This window comes from Anopheles coustani, chromosome 2, assembly GCF_943734705.1.
Source record: "Anopheles coustani chromosome 2, idAnoCousDA_361_x.2, whole genome shotgun sequence".
Taxonomy (NCBI): Eukaryota; Metazoa; Arthropoda; class Insecta; order Diptera; family Culicidae; genus Anopheles; species Anopheles coustani.
In genome coordinates, this window is record NC_071289.1 from 16533163 (window position 1) to 16559184 (window position 26022).

The 26022-nt window shown below is 42.9% G+C and overlaps 3 protein-coding genes across 3 annotated transcripts; 1 reads left to right on the forward strand and 2 right to left on the reverse strand.

Moving 5' to 3' along the window:
• Nucleotides 1–219: 219 nt before the first annotated feature.
• On the reverse strand, nt 220–4917 carry LOC131266569 (uncharacterized). Its single transcript, XM_058269136.1, has 4 exons — nt 4857–4917; nt 1725–1810; nt 543–669; nt 220–458 (listed from the first exon to the last, which is right to left on the reverse strand). Exons 1-4 carry the CDS (start codon nt 4915–4917, stop codon nt 220–222), a joined length of 513 nt encoding a protein of 170 aa, XP_058125119.1.
• Nucleotides 4918–19717: 14800 nt separating this feature from the next.
• On the forward strand, nt 19718–21205 carry LOC131263993 (odorant receptor 63a-like). Its single transcript, XM_058266285.1, has 5 exons — nt 19718–20115; nt 20212–20505; nt 20573–20641; nt 20702–21050; nt 21152–21205. Exons 1-5 carry the CDS (start codon nt 19718–19720, stop codon nt 21203–21205), a joined length of 1164 nt encoding a protein of 387 aa, XP_058122268.1.
• Nucleotides 21206–23043: 1838 nt separating this feature from the next.
• On the reverse strand, nt 23044–24991 carry LOC131263994 (uncharacterized). The gene is made up of 3 exons (XM_058266286.1): nt 24952–24991; nt 23323–23505; nt 23044–23234 (listed from the first exon to the last, which is right to left on the reverse strand). The coding sequence occupies exons 1-3, from the start codon at nt 24989–24991 to the stop codon at nt 23044–23046; spliced, it is 414 nt and encodes a 137-aa protein (XP_058122269.1).
• Nucleotides 24992–26022: the final 1031 nt, after the last annotated feature.

Genomic DNA, 26022 nt, shown 5'->3' on the forward strand with positions numbered 1-26022 from the left:
TGTGTTTCACAGAGAGTACGATTTTCAGTGTGTTCCACTACTGACCGGGACGAATCCTGTTCGATCCTCTAAGTGCTTGTGTTGTAGATCGTCAATGTTTGCTCGATTCTGCACGGCACAATGATGCTTTTAACTTTACTCAATCAATTACCAATTATTTACAGGGCGAAAATGCAACGAATCGCTTCTTCCGGCTTCACCACTCCGTGGGGCTGCGTTTTACAGGAAATGCTGCCGTACGGCGAATCCAAGCAGGGCAAGTGTGGCCCCGGCCAGCCCCATCGGCAGCCTTCCGGCAGCCACCCGCTCTGCCCCGTTACACTCGTCCTCCTTGCAGATCGTGCAGGACTCTATGTTGACGCCTCGCTGTGCCTTCGCCTTGCCGTACGCGATCTGGCAGAGGTCGCTTTTGCCGCCATCCAGCTGACAACCGCGGTACGTCATCGTCTCGCCCACTTCTGGTTGGATGGAAGAGCAAGAAACGGTCAGTGCGCTTTTTGCGTCGTCGGCCCAAGGCCATCCCGCACCCCCTCCCCACGTACCATTCGTGGCGACAATCTTCTGGCAGACCATCGGGACGGTGATTTCCTTGCCGCCGAAGTAATCGATGCGCGTCAGGTCGGCCAACCAGTTGCCGGTCGTGGACGCCATCTTGCTCGGGGAGCAAGTCTACGGGAGGTAAAGAATAAGTTGAGTTTGATAATGAAAAGAGGGACCAACGTCGGTAAATTTATCAATGACTACAGCAGACTAAAAAAAGATCATAATTGTATCTTATCTTTTCGCTATCATTGATTTGGCGGGAGGGAGTTCATCTGGCCCCCTGGAAGTCTTACGGTTCAAAAATCATTACTAATACCGTAAGCGACTGGGACAGCTGATAGAACGATACCGAAACGGATTATATACAACGTTATTATGAATTACATCTTCATCAAAAATGGGCCGGAAATGGTTGAATTTCTCCTGGAATATCTTCCATAAGTTTTAATTAAAAATTAATCAATAAAAACATAGGTAATTTTGGCAACCTCTGACAAAAGTATCATAGCGTGACCATTACTGTTTTATTTTACGAATAACTTTTAAACTATTTGAAAGCTCTACGCTGTCCAAAATGTTGTCCTTGTTGTTTCTTCCTAAGTTGTGAACTTCGCTTCATATTTGTATTCTATATCGAAATTAATGTTTATCCCTGACACGTGATCTACTCCCACAATTCCTCGAACTTACACAAAGCAGGTATCGCAATCAATTGTCTCTACCCAACCCATATCGCAGTCCTTCGCGGCAAGAGGACAAGGCTACAAAACAAGTGAAATGTATGGCGTAATAAATAAGTGCCGGTGTTGTGGGTGGCTGGACACGGGAGCCTTCGAACTGCCTAAACCATTCGTCAGCCGCGCCTGTCCGAAGGTCGCATGTGAGCTGAAGGACGGAACGCATTCCCACCGCCTACAACAGGCCCCGAAGGCTGTTTGCTCTAGCCAGCGGTACAAATCTATCGGTGTCAGTCAGTCGCCGCAATCGCCGTTCCAGTCCGACGGCATAATAAATAAAGGCCACGCTGCCCCGCGCTGGGTACGCTGCTTTCCAAGGGCTTGCGCGTGCCTTAGAAAACCGTCCGTACGGTTTTTGTTCTTGTTGTACGGTCAGCATGCTTCGAACCTCCGTGCGATGATGGCGAGCTATTAATTGATGATTAATATTCCAGCTATCCTTACCTCGGCGACGATGGCGGACTTCTGCTTCAAGTCCATGCATTCCTTGTTGCTGGTCGAATCGCACGTGTAACACTTGATGCTCAGGCCTTGGTTGAGTCGAGTGGGGCCGGGGGGGATGGGGGAGTAGGGAAATTACGTTAGTGTCCAGTTGTTGGTAAACTTTTCCAAGCGAATGGTTCCCGGAAGCTTGCACGTCCTTGTTAACATTACACATGTTACACATGTCCGAGTCGTTTAGTTCAAAGGTTACACAGCCATGTTCCGCAATTACTTTCTTAATTCGCCGAACCACGGCGGTTATCATTACTCTCCGCTCGACATGTTGACGACCTTGGTAGAGTTTATGAACATGACTAATTTATCTCGATGGAAGGCTAATGTCAGGTTGGTTGGTACATGTACTTTTGCCTGCTGAATGAATAATCAACGGAGATAATGTTTTTTTCGGGAACATTTCCCGATATTAAAAATTCATCCAAGATAACCCACATCAAAATGATGACTTTTTTATGGGTTAAGTATATTAACGATTTTTACCTAGGAAGGTGACCTAGGGTCGTTAAAACCATTGGGCCATCGGCTCGTTCCATAGCCAAAAGTGAATTATAATGGAGACGCAATATTAAAAAAAAAACTTTTAACACTCATCGATTATCGGAATCACATTTCACTCAAATTGTGTATTTTTTAAACATGGCTCTCTCATCTAAGGCATCATCTTTGTACCTTAAAAATATCATAGAAAAGAAAATTGATTTATTGGTGTATCTCGTTTGAATGTTATCGGATTTACTTCATTACATGAGTCACTAACTCACGTTCAATATAAGCAATGTCAACCGAACACAAATTGGCAAACAAATTTGTCTTTTTCATAACACTCAGAAGTAGTGTCAACAAATGGTTTTTGAATTAAAATAAAGACCATGAAGTTTATGTGAACACAGATTTGAAGATCGTTCTCACGTTGTCTGTAATTTTCCATAGATTCTCCTATGTCTCTACTCCAAAGATAACATTTTACTATTTCCTGTGTGTGACTGCCTTGAAGAGTGTGCACTGTACTTAGCCGTAATCGTTGCGTGGCCGAAATGCATCGACACGGAAACCACGTACGTAGTCGATGGAGGCGCCTGGTGATCGTTGACAGCGCACGTAAATTGATGTTTGCATGCTTGGATGTGTGTGGTGGTGGGCGAAAGACAGTGTAACACAATTTCGTCCATCGCCAGCTCAACGTCACATAAATACAAATTAGTTTTTGCTTTCTTCGTGTGACCAGTTTTTTGCTCGCCACTTGCTTTCCTTCGTGGACACGATACGTTGGCAGAAAAGTAAAAAAACCCAACAAAATAAGTGAGACCGAAGTGGATCCATAAAACCGTAATGAACCCGTGGGAAATTGCATTTTCGCTGGCTGACGCTCGAGTGAACGAAAGCGAATCCAATGACCGCCGGGAAAGTAGTGGCATCGTATGGTGAGGTGTGAGAACGATTGGCGATCGAAAAAGTTTTCCCCCACACACACACACATACACATCGAAGGGAACACATCGTTAGCACGTGTGCAGAAACGAAGAAAGATTGCGAAATCAATGCTGGGGTTTCTTGACTTGTCTCTAGTTATTTAGCCGAAGTGTGTACTCAACGGAAAGCAAACGAGGGTCCATGGTTTATCGTAAAGAAGCCTTTGGTGTGTAAGTGTGGATTGGATTAACTTCGGCTCAACTTCTTGACCCCTAGCACGTGTCCAACCGTGGGGTCTACCCGTGTCCTTTGTCCGAGCCGGTTTACCATCCATTCGCATTTCGATAATCTTTGTTGTAAAACTTCGCACCGAATGGCGCACGGAATTGGATGCCACTTGGCACCGAGTGGTTGCCGGGAGCTTAATCCAGCACAATCTAATCGGAGGCACGTACGATAATAATGCCCATAAAATGTAGCTAACCGACAAGGATGTCCAGCCGCATGCCGCAAGAAACCTCGGAAGGATCTCGAGAGTGAGCGTTATTAGGATGTTCGCTGTTTAACGTTCTTATTGGCGAAAAACAGCAAAATAGTATTCATGAAAGAAGATGAAAGTTACGTTGGATTGTAAGGTAATTTAAATAACGCAATTATTTATCCCAACAAGTATGTAATTTTATCTGATTTTCATTTATATTATCAAGTTTCCTAGTAGTACTTCTAGTAACAGTATTCAAGATATTAAGTAGCGCATGAGACATTTGAATATCAAAAACGAAAATCGCTACCGTGGAAAATGAAAGAACAACTGTTTTCGTAAATAAATAGAAACTGCTATAATCCTCTTGATGCATTAGAAATTCGTATCACAGACATCAAAGACATGGCGTTCGACAACCGACGCCAATTCAACGAGCGAAATCGGGTATATATCTTCTACCAAACCCGAGATGGAAAAGCCAGTCCGTGCGTGAACTTCTTCAAATGCGTTCGTGAATGGATTTTGAACAGAACTACTCAGTCAGTCAAGATCAGAGACCATCAAGGGAATTGTTACGTTTTTTCCCGGCCGGAAAACTCAATTTTTCACTTCGTTATTCATTATTCAGGATCATCGTTTTCGCAGGACGGTCGCAGGATGGTTTGTTGGTCTGTTCCAAAAGGTCAAACCACAGAAGCACATACACACACACAACAAAGTTTGCGATAAATCAGTTTCCGAATGGTGAATCCTGGGAAAAAAATCCGCACCAGCGAATAAATGTTTCGTTTGCTTCTTGACGATATTAATTTTCAAACGGTTGTCTCCGTGCGTTATTTGCGCCACCGTGGAAGCAACCGATCGTTTTCACTTTCAAAAATTTCACCGTCACGTGTCACAAAAAAAGTTGATGGTCGTATAATAGTCTGCGATCAATTGCAGTTAATTTGAAACACATCAAAGTAGCCGATTGAAGTAAAACAGACTTAACACATGTTTAATTTATTTTTCGAATTTTAGCAACTTCGTAAAATGCATAGGCATTAAAATCCAGGGCCAAAGAGTACAAAATGACGTTTTAAAAGATAAAAAAAAACAATCCTACCAGTTGGCGCAATTGTAAATGGACGTGCAAGCTCCGAACCACCATAGCAAAGCAAAACGAATAAACCTTCACTAACCAGTTTGCACCGAAGCGGCGATCACACACATTTGCATAAAAATCGAATAAAATTTGCTCATTTTACTGGATTCTATACTAGTTCTCTAGCAGAACGAGAAGCGAATTGGCGTAGATGCTTGAGCCCCGTAACTTGTGTTCCCGTTGCAATTTTGTCAGTTCCAATGGCGTCCTCCTGGCGACGTTTTCTGGCTCACGTTTATTCCTTTTGTAGGCGACGATGATTACGATTAACTTCGATGTTTCGCTTTTGCACGAACAGGCAGCTTCATTTCCGAGGCAACAGCGTTTCGAAGGAAAAAAACGAAACAGTAAACAAAACATATTAAATTCACTTGTATAAATAATTTCTTTACAAAATGTAAAACAGTTTTATTGCTTCAGTTTAGGGTGCGGTTCTTTGAAGGTATTGTAAAAGGCCGAAGAATTAATCCACCTTACAGCAGTGTTATAAGCTATCACAAAGTGCTGATCAAATTAATTGCTTTTCACTCGATAATCTATCACTTTCTAAACTGCTTTTAAATTTGCTTGCAGTCCATAGAACCATCACTGGCTCAAACAACTTAATTTTTGTGTTTCGCAGTGATCAACGTTTTCTTACAATTGAAAAATAGAAGATCTTTTTTTCCGGGTTTGGGTTCGGCAGATCACTTAACTGGAAACTGTCGGGCTTCCGCACGTTAAAATGGAAAAATGAAAGCAACACACACAAACACGAGGGAAAACTTTCTACATGCAAACTAACCCGGCGGAGGTTCGGAAAGGTTGCAATCAATCGCGATGTTTCACCTTCTTGGCATGGGAGTGTAAAAGATTAGAGGGCCAGATTAACCAGAGAGCGCCCACTTCAATCGAAGCCGTCGCAGACCGAAAGGGTGCCTTTGAAGCACACGAGACGAAAAGAAAGGGGAAGAGAAAGAACCCGCGTATCCGTACTCCGATTCCGTGTGTGTTACACTGCCGGCCGTCCGATGCTGACTGACCGAATCGAAGCACAACTCCGGGATTTTGAAACGGTGCCCTAGAACGGTTCGGATGAGAACCGGTTTTCAGCTTCGTGCGAACCTCGCAGCGTTCTCTAGTCCCGTCGAGCCGAACGACATTCGGGCTGCGTGGAAAACGCCGCCCTGGTGGAAACTGCACCCACTTCGGACGAACGCGAGACATTCGTGCAGCGGCAGCACCATCACCAGTTTTCCTTTCGGCAGCGGACACGAGTTTGCAGATTTTTCCGTGAGCTCGCAGCGCTTTTCCACCTTCCGGGGAGAGATGATCCGTGTAACGATATTACCGACTCCCGAAAGAGTGGTCCTCGACGATCTTCCGGGACATTGGGGTATGGTGTGTCGTTGGGGGAATTGTGTAAATTAACTTCACCCGTCGGAAGGCCCTCTGTTGTGTTTTCCCCCATGGAATGCCGCCTGTTTGCAAGCAAATAATCGTTATAGTGGTTCGTGGTTGCGATCGGTGTTTTGTGGGATTTTCAAAAAAGGACCATCGAATGGTGGCATTGGGAGACGGAGAACGCAAGCACATCATATCCGTTGCTGTTTGCTTAAGTGTGCCAATAAAAGACTTCAGCCATTTGAGCCAGATATGATTGTTCAGCGGGTTTCGATGCATTTCGAGGATGTTTTGACCGTGCCCTAAAGGGACGTTTTGAAATCTCTTGAAAATCCTCGATGTCTCGTTCTCCATGTACATTTATTTTTAAGTTTTTCCGCTAAGCGGAGATTTAGTTTTAGAGTTATTTTTATTGCAAAGTAATATTACCCCTTGAGCGTGGTTTGCTTGGAGAAGAAGCTTCGAAGAATCAGAATCTTGACATGGTGTTATATTTTTTTTTAATTGAACCAAAAGCTACAAAAAGGATTTGAATCCAATTAAAAAATAACCTTTAAAAGTCTAGGAAATTACGGGTTTTATGTGTTTTGTTTTGTGAACTGTAACTAGAAAATTTAATTATTTACATACATACATTTTAATTTAAAACTAAACCAGTCAAGTCACTGCCAATTGGTTGGCTTCATCTGGTATGATTCGAATATTATTTTAGAAAAAGGAATGGAGGTTTAAACAAATTTTACATTCTACTCTGAGGAAGATGACAAAAATATTTAAAAAAAACTATAGATTATAATTCTTGTATTAGAAACGAGGAAGAAAGTTTATTGTTGTGGTGTAGTTGGAAAATTCTATTCGACACCGATGACTCCCACAACATACTTTTCCCAGTCAGACCAGTTTATGGTAAATGGATCACTTTTTAATTGGAACCCCAGCCATCTTTGGATGTGTTCCAGATGACACCCAGACGTCCGCCCGAGACGAGGCGAGGCGGAGTTGAAGGTAAAACCCCATCCACGGAAAAGAAAACCGGGTGGATGACGCGAAAGGTTTGAGAATGCAAAAAGGCAAGAAATGGCGGCGTCTGTCAATGTCTTTCGGGCCCGAATAAGGGAAACGGCCGTAAACGGGTACGCACAGCCAACGAGGCTAGGGTTACGTAACGAAATCGAGCCCACGGCCACGATGTTACTGCCAAGCCGTGGCAGGATGGGGCAGGTTTTGTGTCGTGCGGGAAAACTCATCCACAGCTGGAACGTACAGTTGGTCGGCACAAAACTCGCTGTCTTCCTTCTTCGGAGCGAAATGATGCCGACGGCGGCTCCAATGACGATGGTGATGATGGTGCTGATTTACGGCGGCATGTTCTCAAGTAGTTGTGCAGTTTAGTTTTTTTTTTGGCTTTTTCGCTCGATTTTCCACAGCTGGTACTGTTGGCTGACGTTATCTCCCCGGTTGTGGTTCCTCCCGCAATCAACAGCTTAAGCAGCTGGAAGACTAGTGGATGTTTGAAATCCTGTCTGAGTCTAAGCACCGATGCCAGGAATACCGTTTGGAGTTGCAACTCCCAGCCGGAGCAGGAAATAAAAGGAAAATTCCCAATGATCCGCGGAAAGCCAGAAACGAAGAGGGAGTTTTATTCGCTTCAGTAGCACAACGAGGAGTAAAGCTTTATGGAGCTAGCACGTAATGTGGATGGGATGTTTTGAATGTTTCCATTAATTGCCGCGCTAGGTAAGCGCTGCTTTAACTGCTTTGAACATGAACGGTGCTGAATTGCTTGAATGTTTGCAGCTTAATGATTCAATTGAGAACGTCACGTAACAACGAGCACGACGAAAGTAATTGTCATGGGGCCATCTTTTTAATAAAAAATAATTCAAAACAAGTAAAAACATTAAGTAAGAGGGTGTGATAACTGGAGGGATGATAACTAGTGTTGAAGTAGCTTTGGAAACAGAAGATTGAAATAGATAAGAGATAACAAACAGATTATAAACACCTAATGAAAAAAGGGAAAAGTGCAATTTGCAGCTTTTTTTATCCCTCCCTCCCCAAAAGTGCTCATTCAATCCAATTAAATTGATAAAAATTGAACGAAAAAAAAAAGAAAACCATGATGGTAATAATATCGAATCGAAAACAGTCACGCTTTGGCGTAAACTGGCAGTTCCGTTCGTGGACCCCATTAGAACAGCTCCTGCCCCTGACCGTTGCATGAAAATCGCTCGTTCGAATAATCATAGCAATGTCAACGGGAAGCTTTTCTCTCGTCCCCTTCCATTTTCAGGGTTACCCTCACCGTCATCACTCAATCCCATTTCACGCCCTTTGATAGGTGGTTGAATGCAGCAAGCGGTACAAAATGTCCCAAAGCCAAACCTCCACCGTGTTGTGGCCACGTTCGCACCTCCAATGTTCGCCGCACCCTTTCTCAACGTTCTCGTTGGCCACACGATAGAGGGAAAAAAGGGACAAAGGGGCGCCATAATTCCTCGACACATAATCGGAATTAATATCGCCAACACCTTCGGGCGTCCGGTTGGGAGCGAGCATGACAATGCTGGTGTTTGCCAGTTCTGCCAAAAACATTCACTCTGTGCCGTATGTTTTCGGGAACTCGTTCTCGGGTGGAAAATGACCATCCCCCCCTTTTTTCCGGAATGGTAAAAGGGGATGACGCATGGGTGGCGAACCGGTCGAAAGCCTCCCCATTCGCTCAATCAAAGTCAATGCGCTGACTTTAACGAGATTTATGATTTTAATCACCTGATTGCGCGTACGAAACTCGTATTGTGTTCGGATTGTTTGACCGTAATCAAAACCACGTGCTGGTGGATGTGTGTGAGTGTGTGTGTGCTATGAATATAAAATATTCTCCTAGCTCAACTATGTTTTACTGCTATTTTTATTGCAGTGTTTACGAATATCTTTTTTTTCCTTAATTAGTTTACAGTAAACAACTTCAAAGCAGTTTATTTATGATTGAAAAACGATTTATTCGATCGTTTATGTTATAACAAAACAGCAGGTTATTAAATTAGGGGAAGATAATATCATCTATTCAATTTATTTGTAGAAAAGATATATCTTTGCAGTATCAGAAAAATTCATAGTAAAATGATCAAAACAACATTCGTTACAAACAATCAGTTTTCGGAAAGAATTTATGCATGCTTTAACTCTATTCAGGGAATTGGAATTTTGAAAACAGCATGTTGTGGAACCGAGGCCAAACATAGAAATCGTTTTAAAATGTAGATGACTTTCAAACATTTGGTACTAAAATTTGGCTTTTAGTTGTTTTCAAAGTTATCACGTAATGTTCTTTCTAAAGTTTTATCACTGATTAAGTTTTTTTAATACGCGATAGAATGACTAAATGTAGTTGCATGACGAAGTAAACCAATCAAATATGATTCATGGAGCGGTTTAGTCTAATCAATGACTTTGCAGGCACACACACACACTCAGGTAAGTGTTTGAAGGAAAACATTGATCGATGTGATTCCATTTGAAGACTAGAAACTGCTATCAAGAAACTTTACTGACTTTACCGAAAACCACATTGTGTAATTTCGCTCCATTTCGGCACGTTCTTGCTAATCATACCATCATCGGGTGTTGCATTTACAGGTTTGCAACAATTTGGCGCTCACACACACAATGTTTCCCTTGGTGTCAGTAATGGAAGGAAAAACTTTCCACCTGGACAGGAATTTCCTGCCATCGAATCGGACTGCTGGGGGAATTGATTTTTCTTCGTCCAACGGGAGCTAGTTTAAACTTCTTTGAACCTTAAAGTAGGAAACGGCGGGAAAGCTTACTTTAACCTTTCCTTCGAGGCATGAGAAGCGTACTCTATCGTGCTTCCTCTATCGGGTTCCTTCGTTCCTTCTTACAACTTTTATGTATGTGTTCATCGTGTGTGAATTCGCCATGGACGCTATAAATAGAACCGTTTCACTTGACATCTCCACGAACCGCTAATAGCGCCGTTAACATTTCCACGCGAGCAAATTCTACTATCAGCCGCGAAGGGTAAGGGTAAGAATAGGACCTTGGCCAGCTGCCTAGTTCGCTGTTTGCGATGTTTGGCGTGACGGCGCACTGCTGTAAGCGTCCACATCCGATCCCGTTTTCTTGAGGGGTTCCCGGGAAGCCTCGCGTGACCGGCCAGAATTTACTGAACCAGAAAGCGGTGCTCCAGAAGCGAACCCACCTCGGATCGAGGTCAAGAGGCTGGCGCTGGAAGGGGAGTGGACACAGTTTTGCTTTCTTTTGGCGTCCCACTTTCGTAAGTTTGGGTTCCCGGGAGCCCCTTTGTTGCTCCCGTGGAGTTCGCGGGATGATTACCTCTCTTAATCAGGTTTCAAAGGCATCGAGTATAACAAACACATTACATTCTGTGACTTTTACCAGCCCAGGTTGTTATCGCCAGAATGTTAATATCGGGGAATGGAACTTCCACACCTTCTCCACACTGTACTCCTTACAAAGCCCCAATAACGAAGTTTTGTTGCATGTGAAATATCCCAGTAAGTCGTACGATGATACCCAGTTGACGAAGGGTGTCATAAAAACACCTTAGGGAGCACATTAGTTTAGCCAGCGTCAAGTGGTTGGCCATCTTTATGGTTTAAGGACAGACAAAGTCGTGCGATGAAATGAAGTGATTTATAGGGTAAATTGAATAATCAGTTTAATCAACCTTCATCGAAATGGTTTGGTTCCTTGTAGCGCAAACCGGATTTGCTTGCGGATAGGTAGTGAATAGTAACGAAATCATGAATATGAAACGAATTCTCCCTCGTTATCTCATCCCGGTGTCATTGAGGAAAGGCCACGATTTACTGCGAAATGTCATCAGGAAACGTTGAGCAAGTGCGTAAACTTGAAACCTCACTCACTTAAATCTTGTTCTCATAAGGGGTTATCATTAGTTTGCTTTGTAAGACAACCTTCTATAACAGATAGATTTTGTGAGTAGCATATGTGTTTTAATTTCATAACATTTTTTTGCATAATGTTTCAACATTTAAATGAAACAAGAAATAGGAAACAAACTCTAAAAGTTGGCATTGAATGTGTAAATGAAATCCATTTTTACATTTTGCTCATTTCTTATATTGTTACCAAACAAAATTATTCAACACAATAATGAAGTGAACATAAAGCATTCATTTTTATTATATGCGGTATAATGTTTTCCTTTTTCCACAATCAGCGTACCTCAAATGTACGCGGGTGTGGAATTGTAATCACCACCTTTTAGAAAATAAAAGATCAAACACAACCGTTAACGAAGGGTCTTCGACGGCCGGAAAAGAGTGCTCTTCACCGGCACCACCGATGTGGGGGACTAAATCGAACGCGAATCTCATACATAAAAATCTCCTTGAACGAGAAATGGATACTTGGCCCGAACGGAGAAAAACAAAACGACGGACAAAAACGAAAGAATGCGGTTTACACAAGATTCACCGAGTCCCAGATTGAGCACCTGCACGAAAACACAAGCATGCGGGAAAACGCTGACCGGCAAGCAAAAGAACGTTCAATAGCGCAAGGCGTCTTGTTTGGAGAGGAAAATTTACTTTCCAGAAATGTAGTATATAACGGAATCGACAAAATAAGACAATCAATTGCCATCGTTTTCCGTTCACTAATGATGGTGATGGTGGTGGTGTAATCTTTTATGGAAAAATAAAAGATAGCGGAGTATGAAAGAGATTTTTCTTCCTCCCAAGAAACAAACTTACCCTTGGCGCTTTTTTAGCAGGGTATTGACTGTTAAAATATATTTGTTAACTTTGATATATTTTTAATTTATGTTCATTTATCAAATCAATTCGAAATATGGCAAATTAACTCCAATAAAAAACAATAAAAATTCAACGGATTTTGACTTGAAAAGTGACCAAAAACGTAAACCTAAACGATAATGTAGTCCCTTTTACGAGGACGGTTTTTCCATTATCCATTGCCTTGAGCGTGGAAAATAAAATTGCACTGCAACTTCACGACATCGGACGTTGTGTGTGACTAGGTTGTATTTTTTGTTTGTTTTATTTTAAACTTCAACAACTTCCCAGACAGGAAGCGTCCAGCGCCGAAAAGTCGAAAATTGAATTTTCCTACAATGCAAATTTTCGTTTTTCTCCACCCTCGCCCTCGCACGAGGATGCATCAGCGTTTGCCGGCGTTTTTCATCTTTTCTTTCTTTTTCCATCACCCGTCTTGTCCGTGTAACCGCAAACCACTACAAACAGGTTGCAACACAGTGCAAGGGGAAGAGGGAGTTTTCTATATGCAACGCGGAATTTTCCCAGTCGCTTTGAATGTTTTCATTCAGAAGGCGAACCGCTTCAGAGTTGCAATTGTGAGAACATCAATCAGAATTGCTATTTTCCTGAAAAATGAGAAATAGACCAAATGCCTCTGCAGCGGAAAACTGTGAACCGATTGGAATTTCGCGCTACTTGCGCGAAAACGGAATCAGCAACATGGAAGCCATAGGAAAATCCTTGCAGGTCTTCCAGATGGCATTGAAGCGGAGATGATAGTGAAGCTGTAAAGAAGAAGTACGGAAAACTCGATCCTAACGCTGTATCAATCCCATTAGTGTTGTGTAGGTTTTTCGAGTTTTGTGTGATGCATCTTCGCGTGGAATCGAATTTTCCTCGCTGCGCCGAGCAAGTGAGGAACACATCAGACAAATTTTATGATCAAAAAACGATCCTCCAGCATAGCTGCCCGAGAGCTGATAGGATAGTTTATTCTATTTGCTTTCGATGCAGGTACCAACGGCTAACGCGGGCACGTTTCTCTCGCCCTGCCAGCTCGAATCTGCTCGATCCTTGAAGATGACAAAGCAGAACCATACAAAAAACCCACTTCTCTTGGGTTCACAGCAGCCGACGTCACTAACAGCGACGCTCGTGTTACATCGTGCTGGCAGTTAGCCAACGAAGTTAACCATTTTTCCCCAGACCCGAACGATGGCCATGCTTTCGGGAGGACAAATTATACGTCCAAAACGAGTAAGGAATTTCCTCTCCTGTACTGCCTTTTTTGTCAACCTCTTTTCTTGTCGGCAATAATTTTTCAACGTTCGGTTGTAATTTTAAGCGCAGTTGGCCGTAAAACGCGCTGTCTCGGGAGAATTAGAGAAAAGCCATCAAAATTACGCTTCCTCTTGACTTTGCTGCCGCAGGCCACTTCAAGCAAATTGTTTTGTTCGTTGGTACAAGAATGGTTGTAGAGTTGATCTGTGTTATCGAAAAATTCATCTCGTTTCGGGGCATTTCAAAGGATGTTGGTCAAGAATAAAAACAGGTAAGTTGCTTCGATATGTTCAATATGACAGTTGCTTCAATATGTTGTAGGATGAAACATCTCTTTGTTGACGAACATCGTTACTGTTTGCTTGTTTATTGGTAGAGACTTTCTTGTCCAATTTAGATGTATATACTTTGCAGCAAAGTGAATAATTTATTTTTGTACGCCAAAGTAATTTGTCGAAACCATCATTCACACCTTTCAACCTCAAATTACCGGAAAAACAGGAAAGTTAGAAGTTTAGTCCGTTAGTTTCCTCTACCTCGCATAAACCAATCGATCGTACGATAACACTGCGTGCCGTAAACAATGGGTACTGAATATTTATTTTCGCCAAAAACTTAATCAAACAGACGATGGAAGAAGGCAAACCGCAGGCATTTACTGTGGTTAAGGCAGAAAAACGGTGGACCCGCCCTAAGAAGAAGACAATTTTCGTCTTTTCCAATCCAATTAAAACTTGTGCCCGTGTACCGCATCCGCATCGGAGGGTTGGAACGGGCGTGTGTTGACAAGATGAAAGGCAAGATTCTGTAATCCGAAACCAAATCGATTCGTCGGTTGCACGGAACCGCCAACGGGGTGGAAGAAAATTGTTGAAGGCATTTCGGTCTCGAACTGTGCCACGAACTGTGCGGTCGACAGCGATCGGTAGCATCAACAGCGGTTGTTGTTGCGACGGGAATGTCGCGAGAAAAACAATTTCCCTTCCCTGCCCAATGCTTGCAGACAGGACCACCAAGGAAGGTGGCCTTGGAGCCGCCATTACCAATCGGTTTTCCAACGTCATTAGGTTGATCCGAGATCGGGTTTTCCACGGGCCACACACACTTTTCCCTTTCGTAGTGGTGTTTACGGCCGTCGTCTCCCAACAATGGCGAAACCGATGAAGACAACGGCGCAAAATTGCTGACAACAGCGAAACAATTTCAGACGCTTTTCCAGGCACATAAATCCCATTTCGACTTCGACGTTTCACAAATGTCCTATCGGAAGGACAAGCAAAAAAAAAAACAATCTGTCGCTTAAACCCTTCTTTCACCAAAATATTAGATGCGCTCGTCGTCCTTTCTTTTACGTCTCGGTTCACGGAGAGACTATCGGGGATGGGTCGAGTGGCGGTCAGCATGAACATGAAAACCCCTCACAGCTGAAATGTCAAATTTTTATTTCCATTTTAACCCGCTCCATCACGATCTTAAAAAAATTGCTGACCTCGAACAAAACAAAATAAATTCGTCAGAAAAATAGCTTATGCACCAGCAAAGCACCATCAACTGGTTGATGCCACCATCGATGCAGCGAGCTGTGGAATTGGATACTGAAAGAAAATTCCTTCCATCGATGAAACATGGTAAAAGTTTGCCAGGAAGCTTGGATGAAGTTTGGAAGGTGTTGAAGAGACGAAGCGGAGTTTGTCCGCTAGAAAATATCCCTTTCCTTCAATCCATCGAAAGTGTGGAGAGAATCAGGCACCGATCCCGGTGATGTCCCGATTTCGTCTTGTCCGAGGATGAGCGGACGATTGTTTGTTTGATTGTTTGTTCGCGTCTGGTTGATTCCGTTTCCGGTGCACAATGTTTATTATATTTGTTTGCTACGAGCAAAAGGACATACAATGATTTGAAACTGCAGTATTTTTTTGTTTTATGTGTTTATGAACCGAGTGAGGCAGTCCTGATGACAAAGGCAGTTAAAGATGTAATTTATAGAGACAAACATATTTAAGTCATCAGCCTATAGTAGTTTAGCAACCTCATGCAAGTGCTACAATTCCGTCGACCACAAAAATATAATATGAATAATGAAAAATTGATATAATTTTTGATTGTGAAACTCTGTTTACTTACGTCAGAGCAAACAAGAAACCAGAGTGGTAAGAGAAAACTTTTCCGCAGTTTTGAAAACATTGACCTGCTTCTTTTATGATCCCCTAATGGGAAGCAATTTTCTTTTGAAAAAGATAGAACTGCTCTTATTTTCTTCTCCAACTTCTGAAGTATCCGTTTTACTGTACTACGCGATTTACTTCCGCTACGAGTTTGGGTACGTTTCCATACCACGGCTTGCAATATCTCATTCATGAGCTGGAAAAGTTTTAACCCGGGGAGGACCAAATCAATGGATGCCATCGGAATATCAAATTTCTGTTTCACTAACGGTTAAAAAGGACCGTCGCCTACAACCGGTTCGCAACCGGTTCGAGTGTTCGTGTACGGGAAAATCGTCCCCGTGAAGTTGAGGGTTTCTTTACACAAATTTTGTTTTCCTTTCGGTGCCCACGGAAAATCAGTTCAGAGCATTCAATTTGTTGCACCCTCTGCGTTGTCTGCTTGGTACCGTTCATTCACAGTCAGGTCATTAGAATTCACTTCAAGAAAGAGCCGTCGTGCTTCCTTTAACCATTTTCCCGACCGGATTTTTCCCCTCCGCACGAGATGAAAAGCTTTCCTGATGTGATTAAATATATTGTATTCTGTACGAGTGGACCAATCTTTCCCTTTCGCGTTCTATCTTTTCCACCCCGTTCTCCTCTCGCTTACGTTCGGGGTCTGGTTTGGTCATGGCCAAAATAGGGGGTTTTCCGCACACGCTTTCCATCGGGCGAAGGGAGGGTTAAGCAACGCCAACAGCAATCAAAAAGTCGCCAACTTCAGCAGCATCCATCCGCGGGGTGACTGTGGAAAGTGTGCCCCAAAAAGAAGAGGAGAATAAAAACGGAACACGCATCGCTGACAACTGGGTGTTGGTGGCGATGGTGGCGGAGGTCGTGTCGGCGGCGTCATGTCGGCGCCGTTCTGGCGAAAATGGCAGATTTGATGCGTCACGATGGCGCCCACAAACTTTTATTTTCATCCCGCCATCGGCACAGCTGCGTTCTGGGGCTGTCCATGTTCACGTTTTTTTTCCCTCCCCTATTTTCCGACTCCGTTATTACCGGTTCGGTGCGGGCTCCAGTTCGCGGTGCAAAACAGCAAAGCAACAGTGACCCGTTACGAGCACACGGATGTCGGTGTTTCGGAGGTTTCAGTTTGCTCCCATTCGTGAACAAACAAACAAACCAAGCCCCGGGATTCCGGGAGAGACGAACGATAGATGAATCTACTTTTCTGTTCTGTTCCTCGCCGTTTGTACTATGGGCAGCCGGACGTTGAAGGTGGGTGATCGATGAGACTGTTTGTCGCTCCGGGTTTCTTCGAGAACGATGCAATGCAATACAAAAGAAAATGACCATCCACCGATACCATTTGCACGGCAGGCGGAAAGTATAATGGGTAAAAAATGGGAAAAGCTGCACTTTTATGGATGTGCATCACTTTTGGGAGGGAAAAAGTCTAACCTCGGCTTAAAAATATCGAAGAAAAGTTTAAATTGATCGCCACTCACTCTGGGCGGACTTTCTAAAACCTTGCGTCGACTTTTAATTGTCCTTGCACGAACTAGCCCCAAATGAACGTGGAACAGATGACCTGAAACAAAAACCAAATAGTTGGCCAACGTTCAAAAAGTACATTATCATGCGTAATCAAGCGCGCCGGTGGCTGCCGAACCCCGGGCTGGAAAGTGGCAAATTTCAGCTCAGTGATTAGGAAAATGAACTCGCTTCCCAACCCCGCGACCAGCCACCGGAAAGTTGGAAAATTTGGTCAACATTCCCACCAACCTTACTAAATTTTCCTGCCAACCAAAGTTTTATGGTTTCGCTGCTCCGCGAAGGAGAAAGGAGTGGAGTAATTCTAAAATTTCATCCACACACAGGGCTCGATTTAATTATCGCTGTGCAAATGGAATTTTCTACGGGAGGGCTTTTCCTACCGCTTCCTGTGTCTAACTTTCGCGTTCTGGTTTCGTTTCCGGAAACCATGCACTAGATTCACTTTACTGCAAAAGTTGAAAGCATGCAGCAGAATGTTCCTACTGTCTGTGGAGCAATCTCGATGCCGGACGCACTTGTAGCTCTTCTATACGGAATGCACTTGCAGCAGGGTTAGAGATAGAATAAATAAATTCGTAGGGTACAATGGATGCACCGAAACAGAAGCATAATCACTAGAAAGAGCTCCACACTTTACATGCGTTAATGTAATTTGGTTGATTGAGAGTACACTTTTCGCAAGGATCCAAATTGTAATTTCTTTGTTTCATATTCATGCGGTTAAAATACTGGACTGTTGGTCTCGAAATTATGCATATAAAGCTCTTTCTATGAACAATTTCTAAGAACAAGTTTTCCAACTAAATAACTAAAAAAAAATTTTTTGACGCTGCAATACAGGTAATGTTTTTCTTTTCAAACAACGAGTACTTTGTTTGAGTATCCTATATTTTAGTAGAACCTTTTAGTAGACATATACCAATCTCTAGTATTCCTCACATTATTTTAGAATTAAATTCATTTTGCCTTACTACCTTTGTGTGGATATTGGAAACGTTATTATCTGTCTTTAAATGTTTAAATCCTGCTTCAACTTCTTCTCCAAATTTAACTAAATCCTGAATTCGTTTCAATCACAAGTTGTTAAAATGTATAAATATTCTACGATCAATTTCTTTTTGCCAGTTTAAAGGAGTTACTTTAAAAATGTGTGTGGTCCTTTTTTCATAGTTTCGAAGCAGTGTTGTACGCAGAAGAATTATGTTTTTTAATAAAAGTAGAAAGATTCACAATTTTCTTTTTTTAGCTTTCTAAATCTGTTTTCTTCTCATTTCCTCTCTCTCTCTCTCTCTATTTAGAGAATTAATATACAACCAAAGGCAGGACTGCTTATTGAGAGACAGGTGCTTCTAATTGGGTGGTCTTGGGAAATAGTGCAGTGTACTACAAGCATAAGGAGTTGAGCTGCTCACACATCCTGCTGAAAGCCGTTTTCATACTTTGCCATCCTTTCCTTTCTGCTTCGAATATTGCTTTTCGGAATATTGCTCAGGTCAGTGCAGCCATCATGGGGCAGAAGCGAAGATGCAGACCCAGGGTTTATTTAATTATCCCGTAGCGAACATCATAAATCGAGCGGGATATGTGAGATTAAATATTCACCAACTACCTTCGTAGTGTGCTCGGAAGTGCCCAAAGGAGTGTCCGAATTCCGTTCATTCATGGTTCTAATAGTTCAGAAGAGCTCATGCTTTTACTTTACAAGAACATTCTAATATCAAACGCAATGATTTATTGCATCTGCTGCATCACTTGATTGAATGTAACTTTTTTAATACAACACTTAAGGTGATATATCATTCCTTTAATATGCCCCAATACTAAAGCTAATGTTTTAATAATTTTCGTAATCCAAATAACTTTTGATGTTATATTACTTAAAGCACAGTGCGTTCATATTGAACATATTTTGTTGAAAGCACTTGGCCTGGATCAAATGACCACAGTTATTCTTAGATTTACTTATATATTTGATGTATTCATTTAGTAAATTCATAAATTTATCACATCATAGTAATGTTTCGAAGGAATGGCGGAAGTCAACTTCAAAAGTAGGGCATGCAATATATTTCCTTTCTTGATAGATAGTAACGGAATTGGTTTCTCCAGACCACTTGTGTTATCCGACACATGGCGCCTGTTTGGATTGGGCCGTAAAATGAGCCGGGTGTCCATAAATACTCATTGCAATACACCACGCTATCGATAGCCGTTTTATGGACAAACGGGATGGAGAAAAAGAACCTCGTTCGGTCTTTTGCAGTGGACACTAAAACGCCCACTGCTTTCACTCACACGAATGATTTGTTTTAGTTTTGTCCAGTGTTTAAGCGCAAGGATGTATTCATAATAGGATAATTTCACCTAAAGTGCTCCGTTGAGTAGATGGTGTCCGATTAAATATTTAATAGGCCCTCTAGATAAACATTGGCAACGGAGCCGTGTGGAAATGTCGGATTGCATTTGCGATTTCAAACCAAAGGAATCAGAAGTAAGCTGCATTTTGGAGTACTTTGGAGTAATATAGCAGTTTTCTTTCTCATGCATAATCTACGGCCCGTAATGGACGGTGCTTAAAATATTTGAACCAAGGTTGAACCAATTCTTGGACACCTAACGAATCCAGAGAAATACTTTGGTGTTACATTCCTTAAGTACAGGTTACTGCCGACAGACGGCTTTCTGCTTTCATTCGATCTACTTGAAGATTAAAAGTTACCCCGTGATCGACAGAAATGTTTTCCCCTCGCAAAACGCCACTGGAAACCGACGACATTGAGCAGGGTTATCGTAAGATCTATGGTGTATTTCATTGGTTCCTCAAAGTAGCAATTCTGCGCATCTTCGACGATGACTACATGGCTGGACCATTCTTAACCTTCCACGTGCTCGATATGTCGATCGCAATCATGGTAGTGATTTTCCACTTTTTACACCACCTGCACGACCTGGACACGGTTATCCTGAGTTCGTCAGCATTTCTGGCCGGCTCCGAGGTGCTGTTGAAAATTGTTGGAATGGTTCGCCGGCGGAAGCATGTTTGCCGGATGCTCCAGACGGTGCTGAACGATCGGAGCTACCGGAGCGGACCGACGGAGGCAGCTATTTGCGGCAAATACCAGCGTTTGGCGAGGTAGGTCTGTAGTAGAGCGAAAGCGATACAAGGAACGTTAAATGTAGCGGCAAAACGTTTACTTATTTCTAATTTCTTTCCTCTGGTTTTGTACAGAAAACTTCTATATGTCACAGTCATATCGTACCTGACCACATGCACGATGCTGCTGATATACCCGGTTCTGTCTGGCAAACTTGGCAATCATGTCCTCCCGATAGGCTACTCGATTCCATTTCTCGACTACCACCAGCATCCCTGGTATCTGGCCAACTATATTCTGCAGATCGTCCAGCTGCACTGGGTGGCGATTGTTTTCGTCGGACTGGACGGACCGTTCTACCTGTTCGTATGTTACTCCGCTTCGCAACTCGAGATATTACTGGAGCATCTAAAGCGAATCGGACAGAAGTAAGACCACGTTTGAGGTTTGCTCGGTACTTCCTTCATTGATCATCGATGTTTATGTCTTTCGCAGTCCGGACGCAGATGCCGAGCAGGGAGAATTGATTCGGAAGATTTTTGAGGCACACACTCGGCTCTCGGAGTAAGTACTACACGGATCCGTAAGGTTTTGTTCTAATCGATCGCTACCGATTCGCAAAAGGTTCCTGTCGGAATGTTCCTTCGTCTACCGGGAGATATACCTCATGCAGACACTCTGCACGATCGGACACATCTGTGTGTCGTTGTTTCACATTCAACTGAAGTGGAACAACGGCTCGTACGGAATGCTGCTCACGAACGTCAGCAAAATGTGGCTCTTCTGCTACTGCGGGGAGCTCGTCGTCAGCAAATCGGCCGAGTTCTGCAACGGGGTGTACTCTAACCGGTGGTATCAGCTCTGGAACCGTAGGCACCTTCGTGACGTCCTGTTCATGTTGGGCAATGCTCAGCGGAACTACGGTTTCAGCATCGGAGGATTTGGGTACCTTTCCTATCACATCTTCACCGTGGTAAGTGTCCGGAGGATTTGTGCACGATACACCCTCTCTTATCGCGGGGGAGTGGCCTTCAAAACTTAATTACAAAACACAAAACTATCCCCCACTTTCAGGTCATGAAGACCGCCTACACCTGTAACGCATTCCTGCACCGAATAATGAACTAGTTGCATCGGATCGCTGGAAACTGCGGATATACAACGCCAATGCTTGCCCCGAGGCCACCAAATGAAACTACGGCATGTCACGCACCAAGCCGTTCCTGCAAGCACCACAAGCCACCAAAATCAACCTCACTTGCGATTGCGAAAATTTGACCAAAAAACATGGAGTAATTTGCATAACCATCGGAAATTGCTTCCTATTTCGGGGTGTATTGAAGAGGTGTAAATTGGATGTGAGAAGGGCAGCAAGATGATAATGAGTTAGTTTTTGGTTAGGTGTTAAAACCACAGCAAGGTTGGTACAATAGACGGTCTAGGAATGTGATAATTAATGGGTCGTGTAGTAGATTGTTTTCATCCGTTACTATTTGGCAAACTGGCACGAAAGAGTAGAATTTGTTATATTACTCTTTACACAGACAGCACAATAAGAACATTCTAGATTGCCTAGGGCACAAACAAAACAAATGGCTTCTTTTTAGTAATAATTGTAATTTGCACAATACAATGTTGTTTAACAAAATAGTGCTGAAATTTCAAAATTAAGATTTCGAAAAAGTAATTAAACTTTTACTTAACAGTAACGAAATAACAACTACAGAAAAAGTTTGCTAGGAGAACAATCCAAGGTAGTGTTCCACTTTTCTTCGAAACTATTTCACTTCATAATTTGGATAAAGTAGTAATATTACATTTTTGCTCTATCGTTTCAATAATATGATGTAAAAGAATTCTCATTAAAGGGATGAAATATTCGTCTCTTTTGCGCAATAAAGAATTTACCACTTTGGAGCTTATTTGCCTGATGACATACTGTCGCAACTTGTCTTTCTTTCATATATTTTTGGTTATAAAAAGATAAATGAACCATTGCGATACGGAATGACTCACCATTTCAATATTCGTTCCGTTGCTTAATCAATCTTCGAAGCGAACGCTTGGGTATGTGCACTCCCGCATTTTAAATCCCTCCCGGTTAGGTTTCGGATGGTAAAATGGCATGAAAAATATAACCTGCACGAAACGCTGTATCGAGATGCGTACCTACGTCCCTTCGACTTCGAGCACTTAAAACTGGCAACGAGAAAAGTAAAAAGTACATACATACTCTTCGCCATTTTTCAATTCCAATCATCAACCGCTGCAATTTATCTTCCGTCGCGAAATGGTGTGCGAGGTGGCAAAGAAAAATAAACAAATCGCACCGCGAGATGCTAATCGGCGTTCCCTGTGGCCTGTTCCTGCTGGGGGAAAATTTGAAATAAAGAAAAACCCCTCACTAGTGGAGTTTCGATAGCGTTACTTAAATTTCACTCGCCTGGAAAACGTCGTTCCGCGCGCCAAGGGAGATCGTTAAGACAAAGGGCAAAGCTATTACGCTGGGCAAACAAATACCACTATAGAGCGACGATACCAAAAAGAACACCCTTGACGTAGTTGGAGGGCGCAAAAGGCGAATTTGAATTGCTGATGAGCGTGCAGATGAATGTCGTGTGGTCGTTCACATTGGTTGGTCCCAGCATTTTCTCAAATGGAAAGCCTTCGGGGATAAGCGGAGGAAAGGAAGAGCTCGAATTGGAGCCTGGAAAATCAGTAGACGATAGATGTGCTCATAGTAAGGTGCCTTAAAGGCGTATTGATCAACCCTGAGTACTTGCGTAGTCCACTCATGGTCGGAAAACCTATGAAAAGTCTAATTGAATTCTCGTTCGATCGAGCCACTCAGAGATTTTTATTCCACCCAACTGATTGCGCTCCTTTTTTGCCTTGCGACGCCAGTAACTGCGAAGGAACGAAGGAACAATCCACGTGGTGCCGGCGACCCGAACCGATTGATGTCCTCAGTCGTTGCTAAACAGTATTTCCGCAAGTGTTGGCGGCGGACGAGCGGCATTGTTGCAACCGTCGGTTTCGCATTTGCAGACGCGCTCCTTGTGGCCACCGTTGCTGAACTTGTAGCAGGGAGTCGGCTGCGGTTCGTAGCCACACTCGCGCCACAGGCGAAAAGAGTCCGGTACGCTACCACCGAGTACTTTGGATATTGAAAAATGAAGCAGAAAACAAGAGGCATAATTATCTAACCGACTCTAAGGTACGAACCTAGCTATCGCAAGGCTTACCTTGAAGATACTGAACCCTACAGTGGGGCTCACGTCCCTGTTCGTCCTTCGCTGGGCACTCCTGCAGTAACCGTCCGGGAATAGTTCGGTTGTCCCGGTACTCCTCCTCGGTGAAACTATGTGGCGGCTCAAGACATTCCGAGTTTTCGTCCGAATTGCACACGTAGCATCGCAGTGAGGTGACTATGGGGAAGGTGAACCGGTTAAAAACATCCGGATTTCTCTTCGTCTGTTAGTTTTTTTTTAACCATAAACTCTTCTCTTCTAACAAAACAACCAAAAACTTAAGCAACACTTCGTCCAAATGTCCACGCCTCATTGTTCAATCTTTTTGAACGGTCCTAAAACACCGCGTTCTGTGAGTACAATTTTATTTATTTTTTATCGCCCAAAATTATCCGCCAATGTCACGGTTGTATTTTTTTTTATTTTTTTATCAATGGAACAAATGCTCTGTTAACACCCTGGATAACAACACAAAAATAAAACGCAGGCAAAGTGCGTGAAACCAAGCGAATGAGAAGCGGTGGGTGGTATGTGGAAACAGTTTCACTAACCTAACCACCCAACTCCAATGAAGGTGCCAATAATAAGTCACAGGGAAACGAGGCTATGTAAAAACCCGAGGTCTAACTATCCAATCGAATTTCAGCTTCGTTTACCCCCTGGAATCGTACAATTAAATTACATTGTTGGAACTGCGAAAGTCATAAACATTCGCATAATGGCAAATTTTTGACGGTGCTAACCTAACGTCAGCAAAATAATATTATGAATCCCAAGGCCAACATCATTGCCATAAACCATCGGTTCTTTTGCGGACGATTTGTGAGAATTAAGGACCCCGGATTAGTCCAAGTTGTACTCAACCTTTTTGAAGAGAAGTTCTGAAAATCTTGCATACTTATATTTTACCATTTAGATATGGGGCATTTCAAGGCTATCCCTATTTTCCATGTAATGGGTTCGACTTGTAAAGGTAAGCCTCATGAATTATTTATGAATGTTACACGTATCACCTATCCTGGGCACTGTAACGTTAAGGTACAGGTTTTCCAACTCGTTGGATTTGTTATCCACGTTTCCTTACTCGTTGTTTCGTACAGTTTAGGGTACAATCAGTGCAACTCATTAATGCGTTTTGTTCCGATGGTCACGTGTGCATACAGCCGAGAGTGGTCTTGCTACACCGGAACAGTCCTTAAAGCCAATGAAGAGGCCAAAGACTGGAGTTACCATCAAACATGTCCGACTGGACGATGTCTACATGGTGTTAATGCAATTTCGCTCTCTTATCAGATGGACACGAGTGGGGTCGAGTGACAAACACCTAACGGGTGACACTAACGGGGGTTGGAGTAGGACACTGGTTGACGCTGTGTCATCATAACCCCTGTCTTGTCGGTCCGTTGGAAAACGTACGAGTACCCGGTTCACCGCCGGACGTAATTCCAGAGTAGCTGTCCATCAATCAAACTCGTTTCACACACACACAGCTCCACAAATAGGGAACCAAATGGAGAAATTGAATAAATTATTGCTATCTGTTCGGGCCAGTGTGGACATGCGTGTCGATGAGTTTGTTTGCGGATACGTACACGATGTCAACCCTTATCGGAACCACCTCACCCACTGGCACTGGCACGCGGTATGCGACCTTGTCGGACATTCCTGCGAAATGTCGGATGGCTTAGGATTGCTTCAAACCAGCTGGACCCCAATGAATCCACTCACTGATACGATGGTGAGTAAAGGGATATTTTCCGGAATGCTTTCGAGTACTGACACCACGGACGAGGCAATGGTTTTATTAGCCACAAACAGGCTACATCGTCACAGACTTTAACATCACACCACTTCTAACACCAATTTTGAACTCGGGAGGACACTTTTCACCTACCAGCAGTCGCACCTAACACCATCAACACCACGGAAAGGCCCAACCAGCTAATGGTAGTTGCCATTTCCCTGCCGATTTGTAGCGCGATGCGTCCTGCTCAAACGAATGGCTCAGACCGAACTGATCGGACGGGATCATCCGGCATGATCCTATATTAAATAGTCTGACTGTTACGACCTGTGGTGCTAACGAATGTCTACCACATCGGGCGATTTCGAAGTAGCGGAAGAAGGAAGTCGAAAGAAGCTAGTCACGTTGACACTAAATTGGAATATGAGACACGATTTTTGGTCGAACTCGAAGGTTATCTATTTTCAGCTCAAGGACAGTTTACTTCTTCTCCAAACCATTGTTGATTAAATACTACCACACTATAGGCTTCCTTCGCAAAGGTTGTTTCAAATGGTATCTAAATAAATCGAGGATATGTTTATCCTTTCGGTTCTTTGGTAAAGAACTTTTTCTTAAAATCAATAAGAGAATTCAATATTCGTTTTCAATTCCTAACTGAATCCAAACGTAATGTAATTTGGTAGCCATGTCGTCATCGTAGTAATTAGCATATAATTTATCAGTTTGTCACGCACCCTCCTTCCACATCCGAACACGTGACGACAGATATACCCTCGTTTAGATCACTGGTAAAAGCATTCCATCCGTGAACAGACTACCACAAATCAGGAGTTAGGCCACTAGTGCTTTCCCTTGATTTTATATTAATGTATGTCTAAATTTAAAATATTTCGACTAAAAGAATAGTACTTACTGAAAAACAAACAGAAATATCAGGCATATGTATT

Coding starts and splice junctions, on each gene's coding strand:
- LOC131266569 (XM_058269136.1), bottom strand. CDS start 4,917: ATGAGCAAATTTTATTCGATTTTTATGCAAATGTGTGTGATCGCCGCT. Junction 1,811..4,856: donor CGCCGCTTCGGTGCAAACTG/GTTAGTGAAGGT, acceptor GACTCAACCAAG/GCCTGAGCATCAAGTGTTAC. Junction 670..1,724: donor AGTCCGCCATCGTCGCCGAG/GTAAGGATAGCT, acceptor TACCTCCCGTAG/ACTTGCTCCCCGAGCAAGAT.
- LOC131263993 (XM_058266285.1), top strand. CDS start 19,718: ATGTTTTCCCCTCGCAAAACGCCACTGGAAACCGACGACATTGAGCAG. Junction 20,506..20,572: donor CTAAAGCGAATCGGACAGAA/GTAAGACCACGT, acceptor TGTCTTTCGCAG/TCCGGACGCAGATGCCGAGC. Junction 20,642..20,701: donor GCACACACTCGGCTCTCGGA/GTAAGTACTACA, acceptor GATTCGCAAAAG/GTTCCTGTCGGAATGTTCCT.
- LOC131263994 (XM_058266286.1), bottom strand. CDS start 24,991: ATGTCCGACAAGGTCGCATACCGCGTGCCAGTGCCAGTGG. Junction 23,506..24,951: donor CCGCGTGCCAGTGCCAGTGG/GTGAGGTGGTTC, acceptor CCTTCCCCATAG/TCACCTCACTGCGATGCTAC. Junction 23,235..23,322: donor TAGGGTTCAGTATCTTCAAG/GTAAGCCTTGCG, acceptor CAATATCCAAAG/TACTCGGTGGTAGCGTACCG.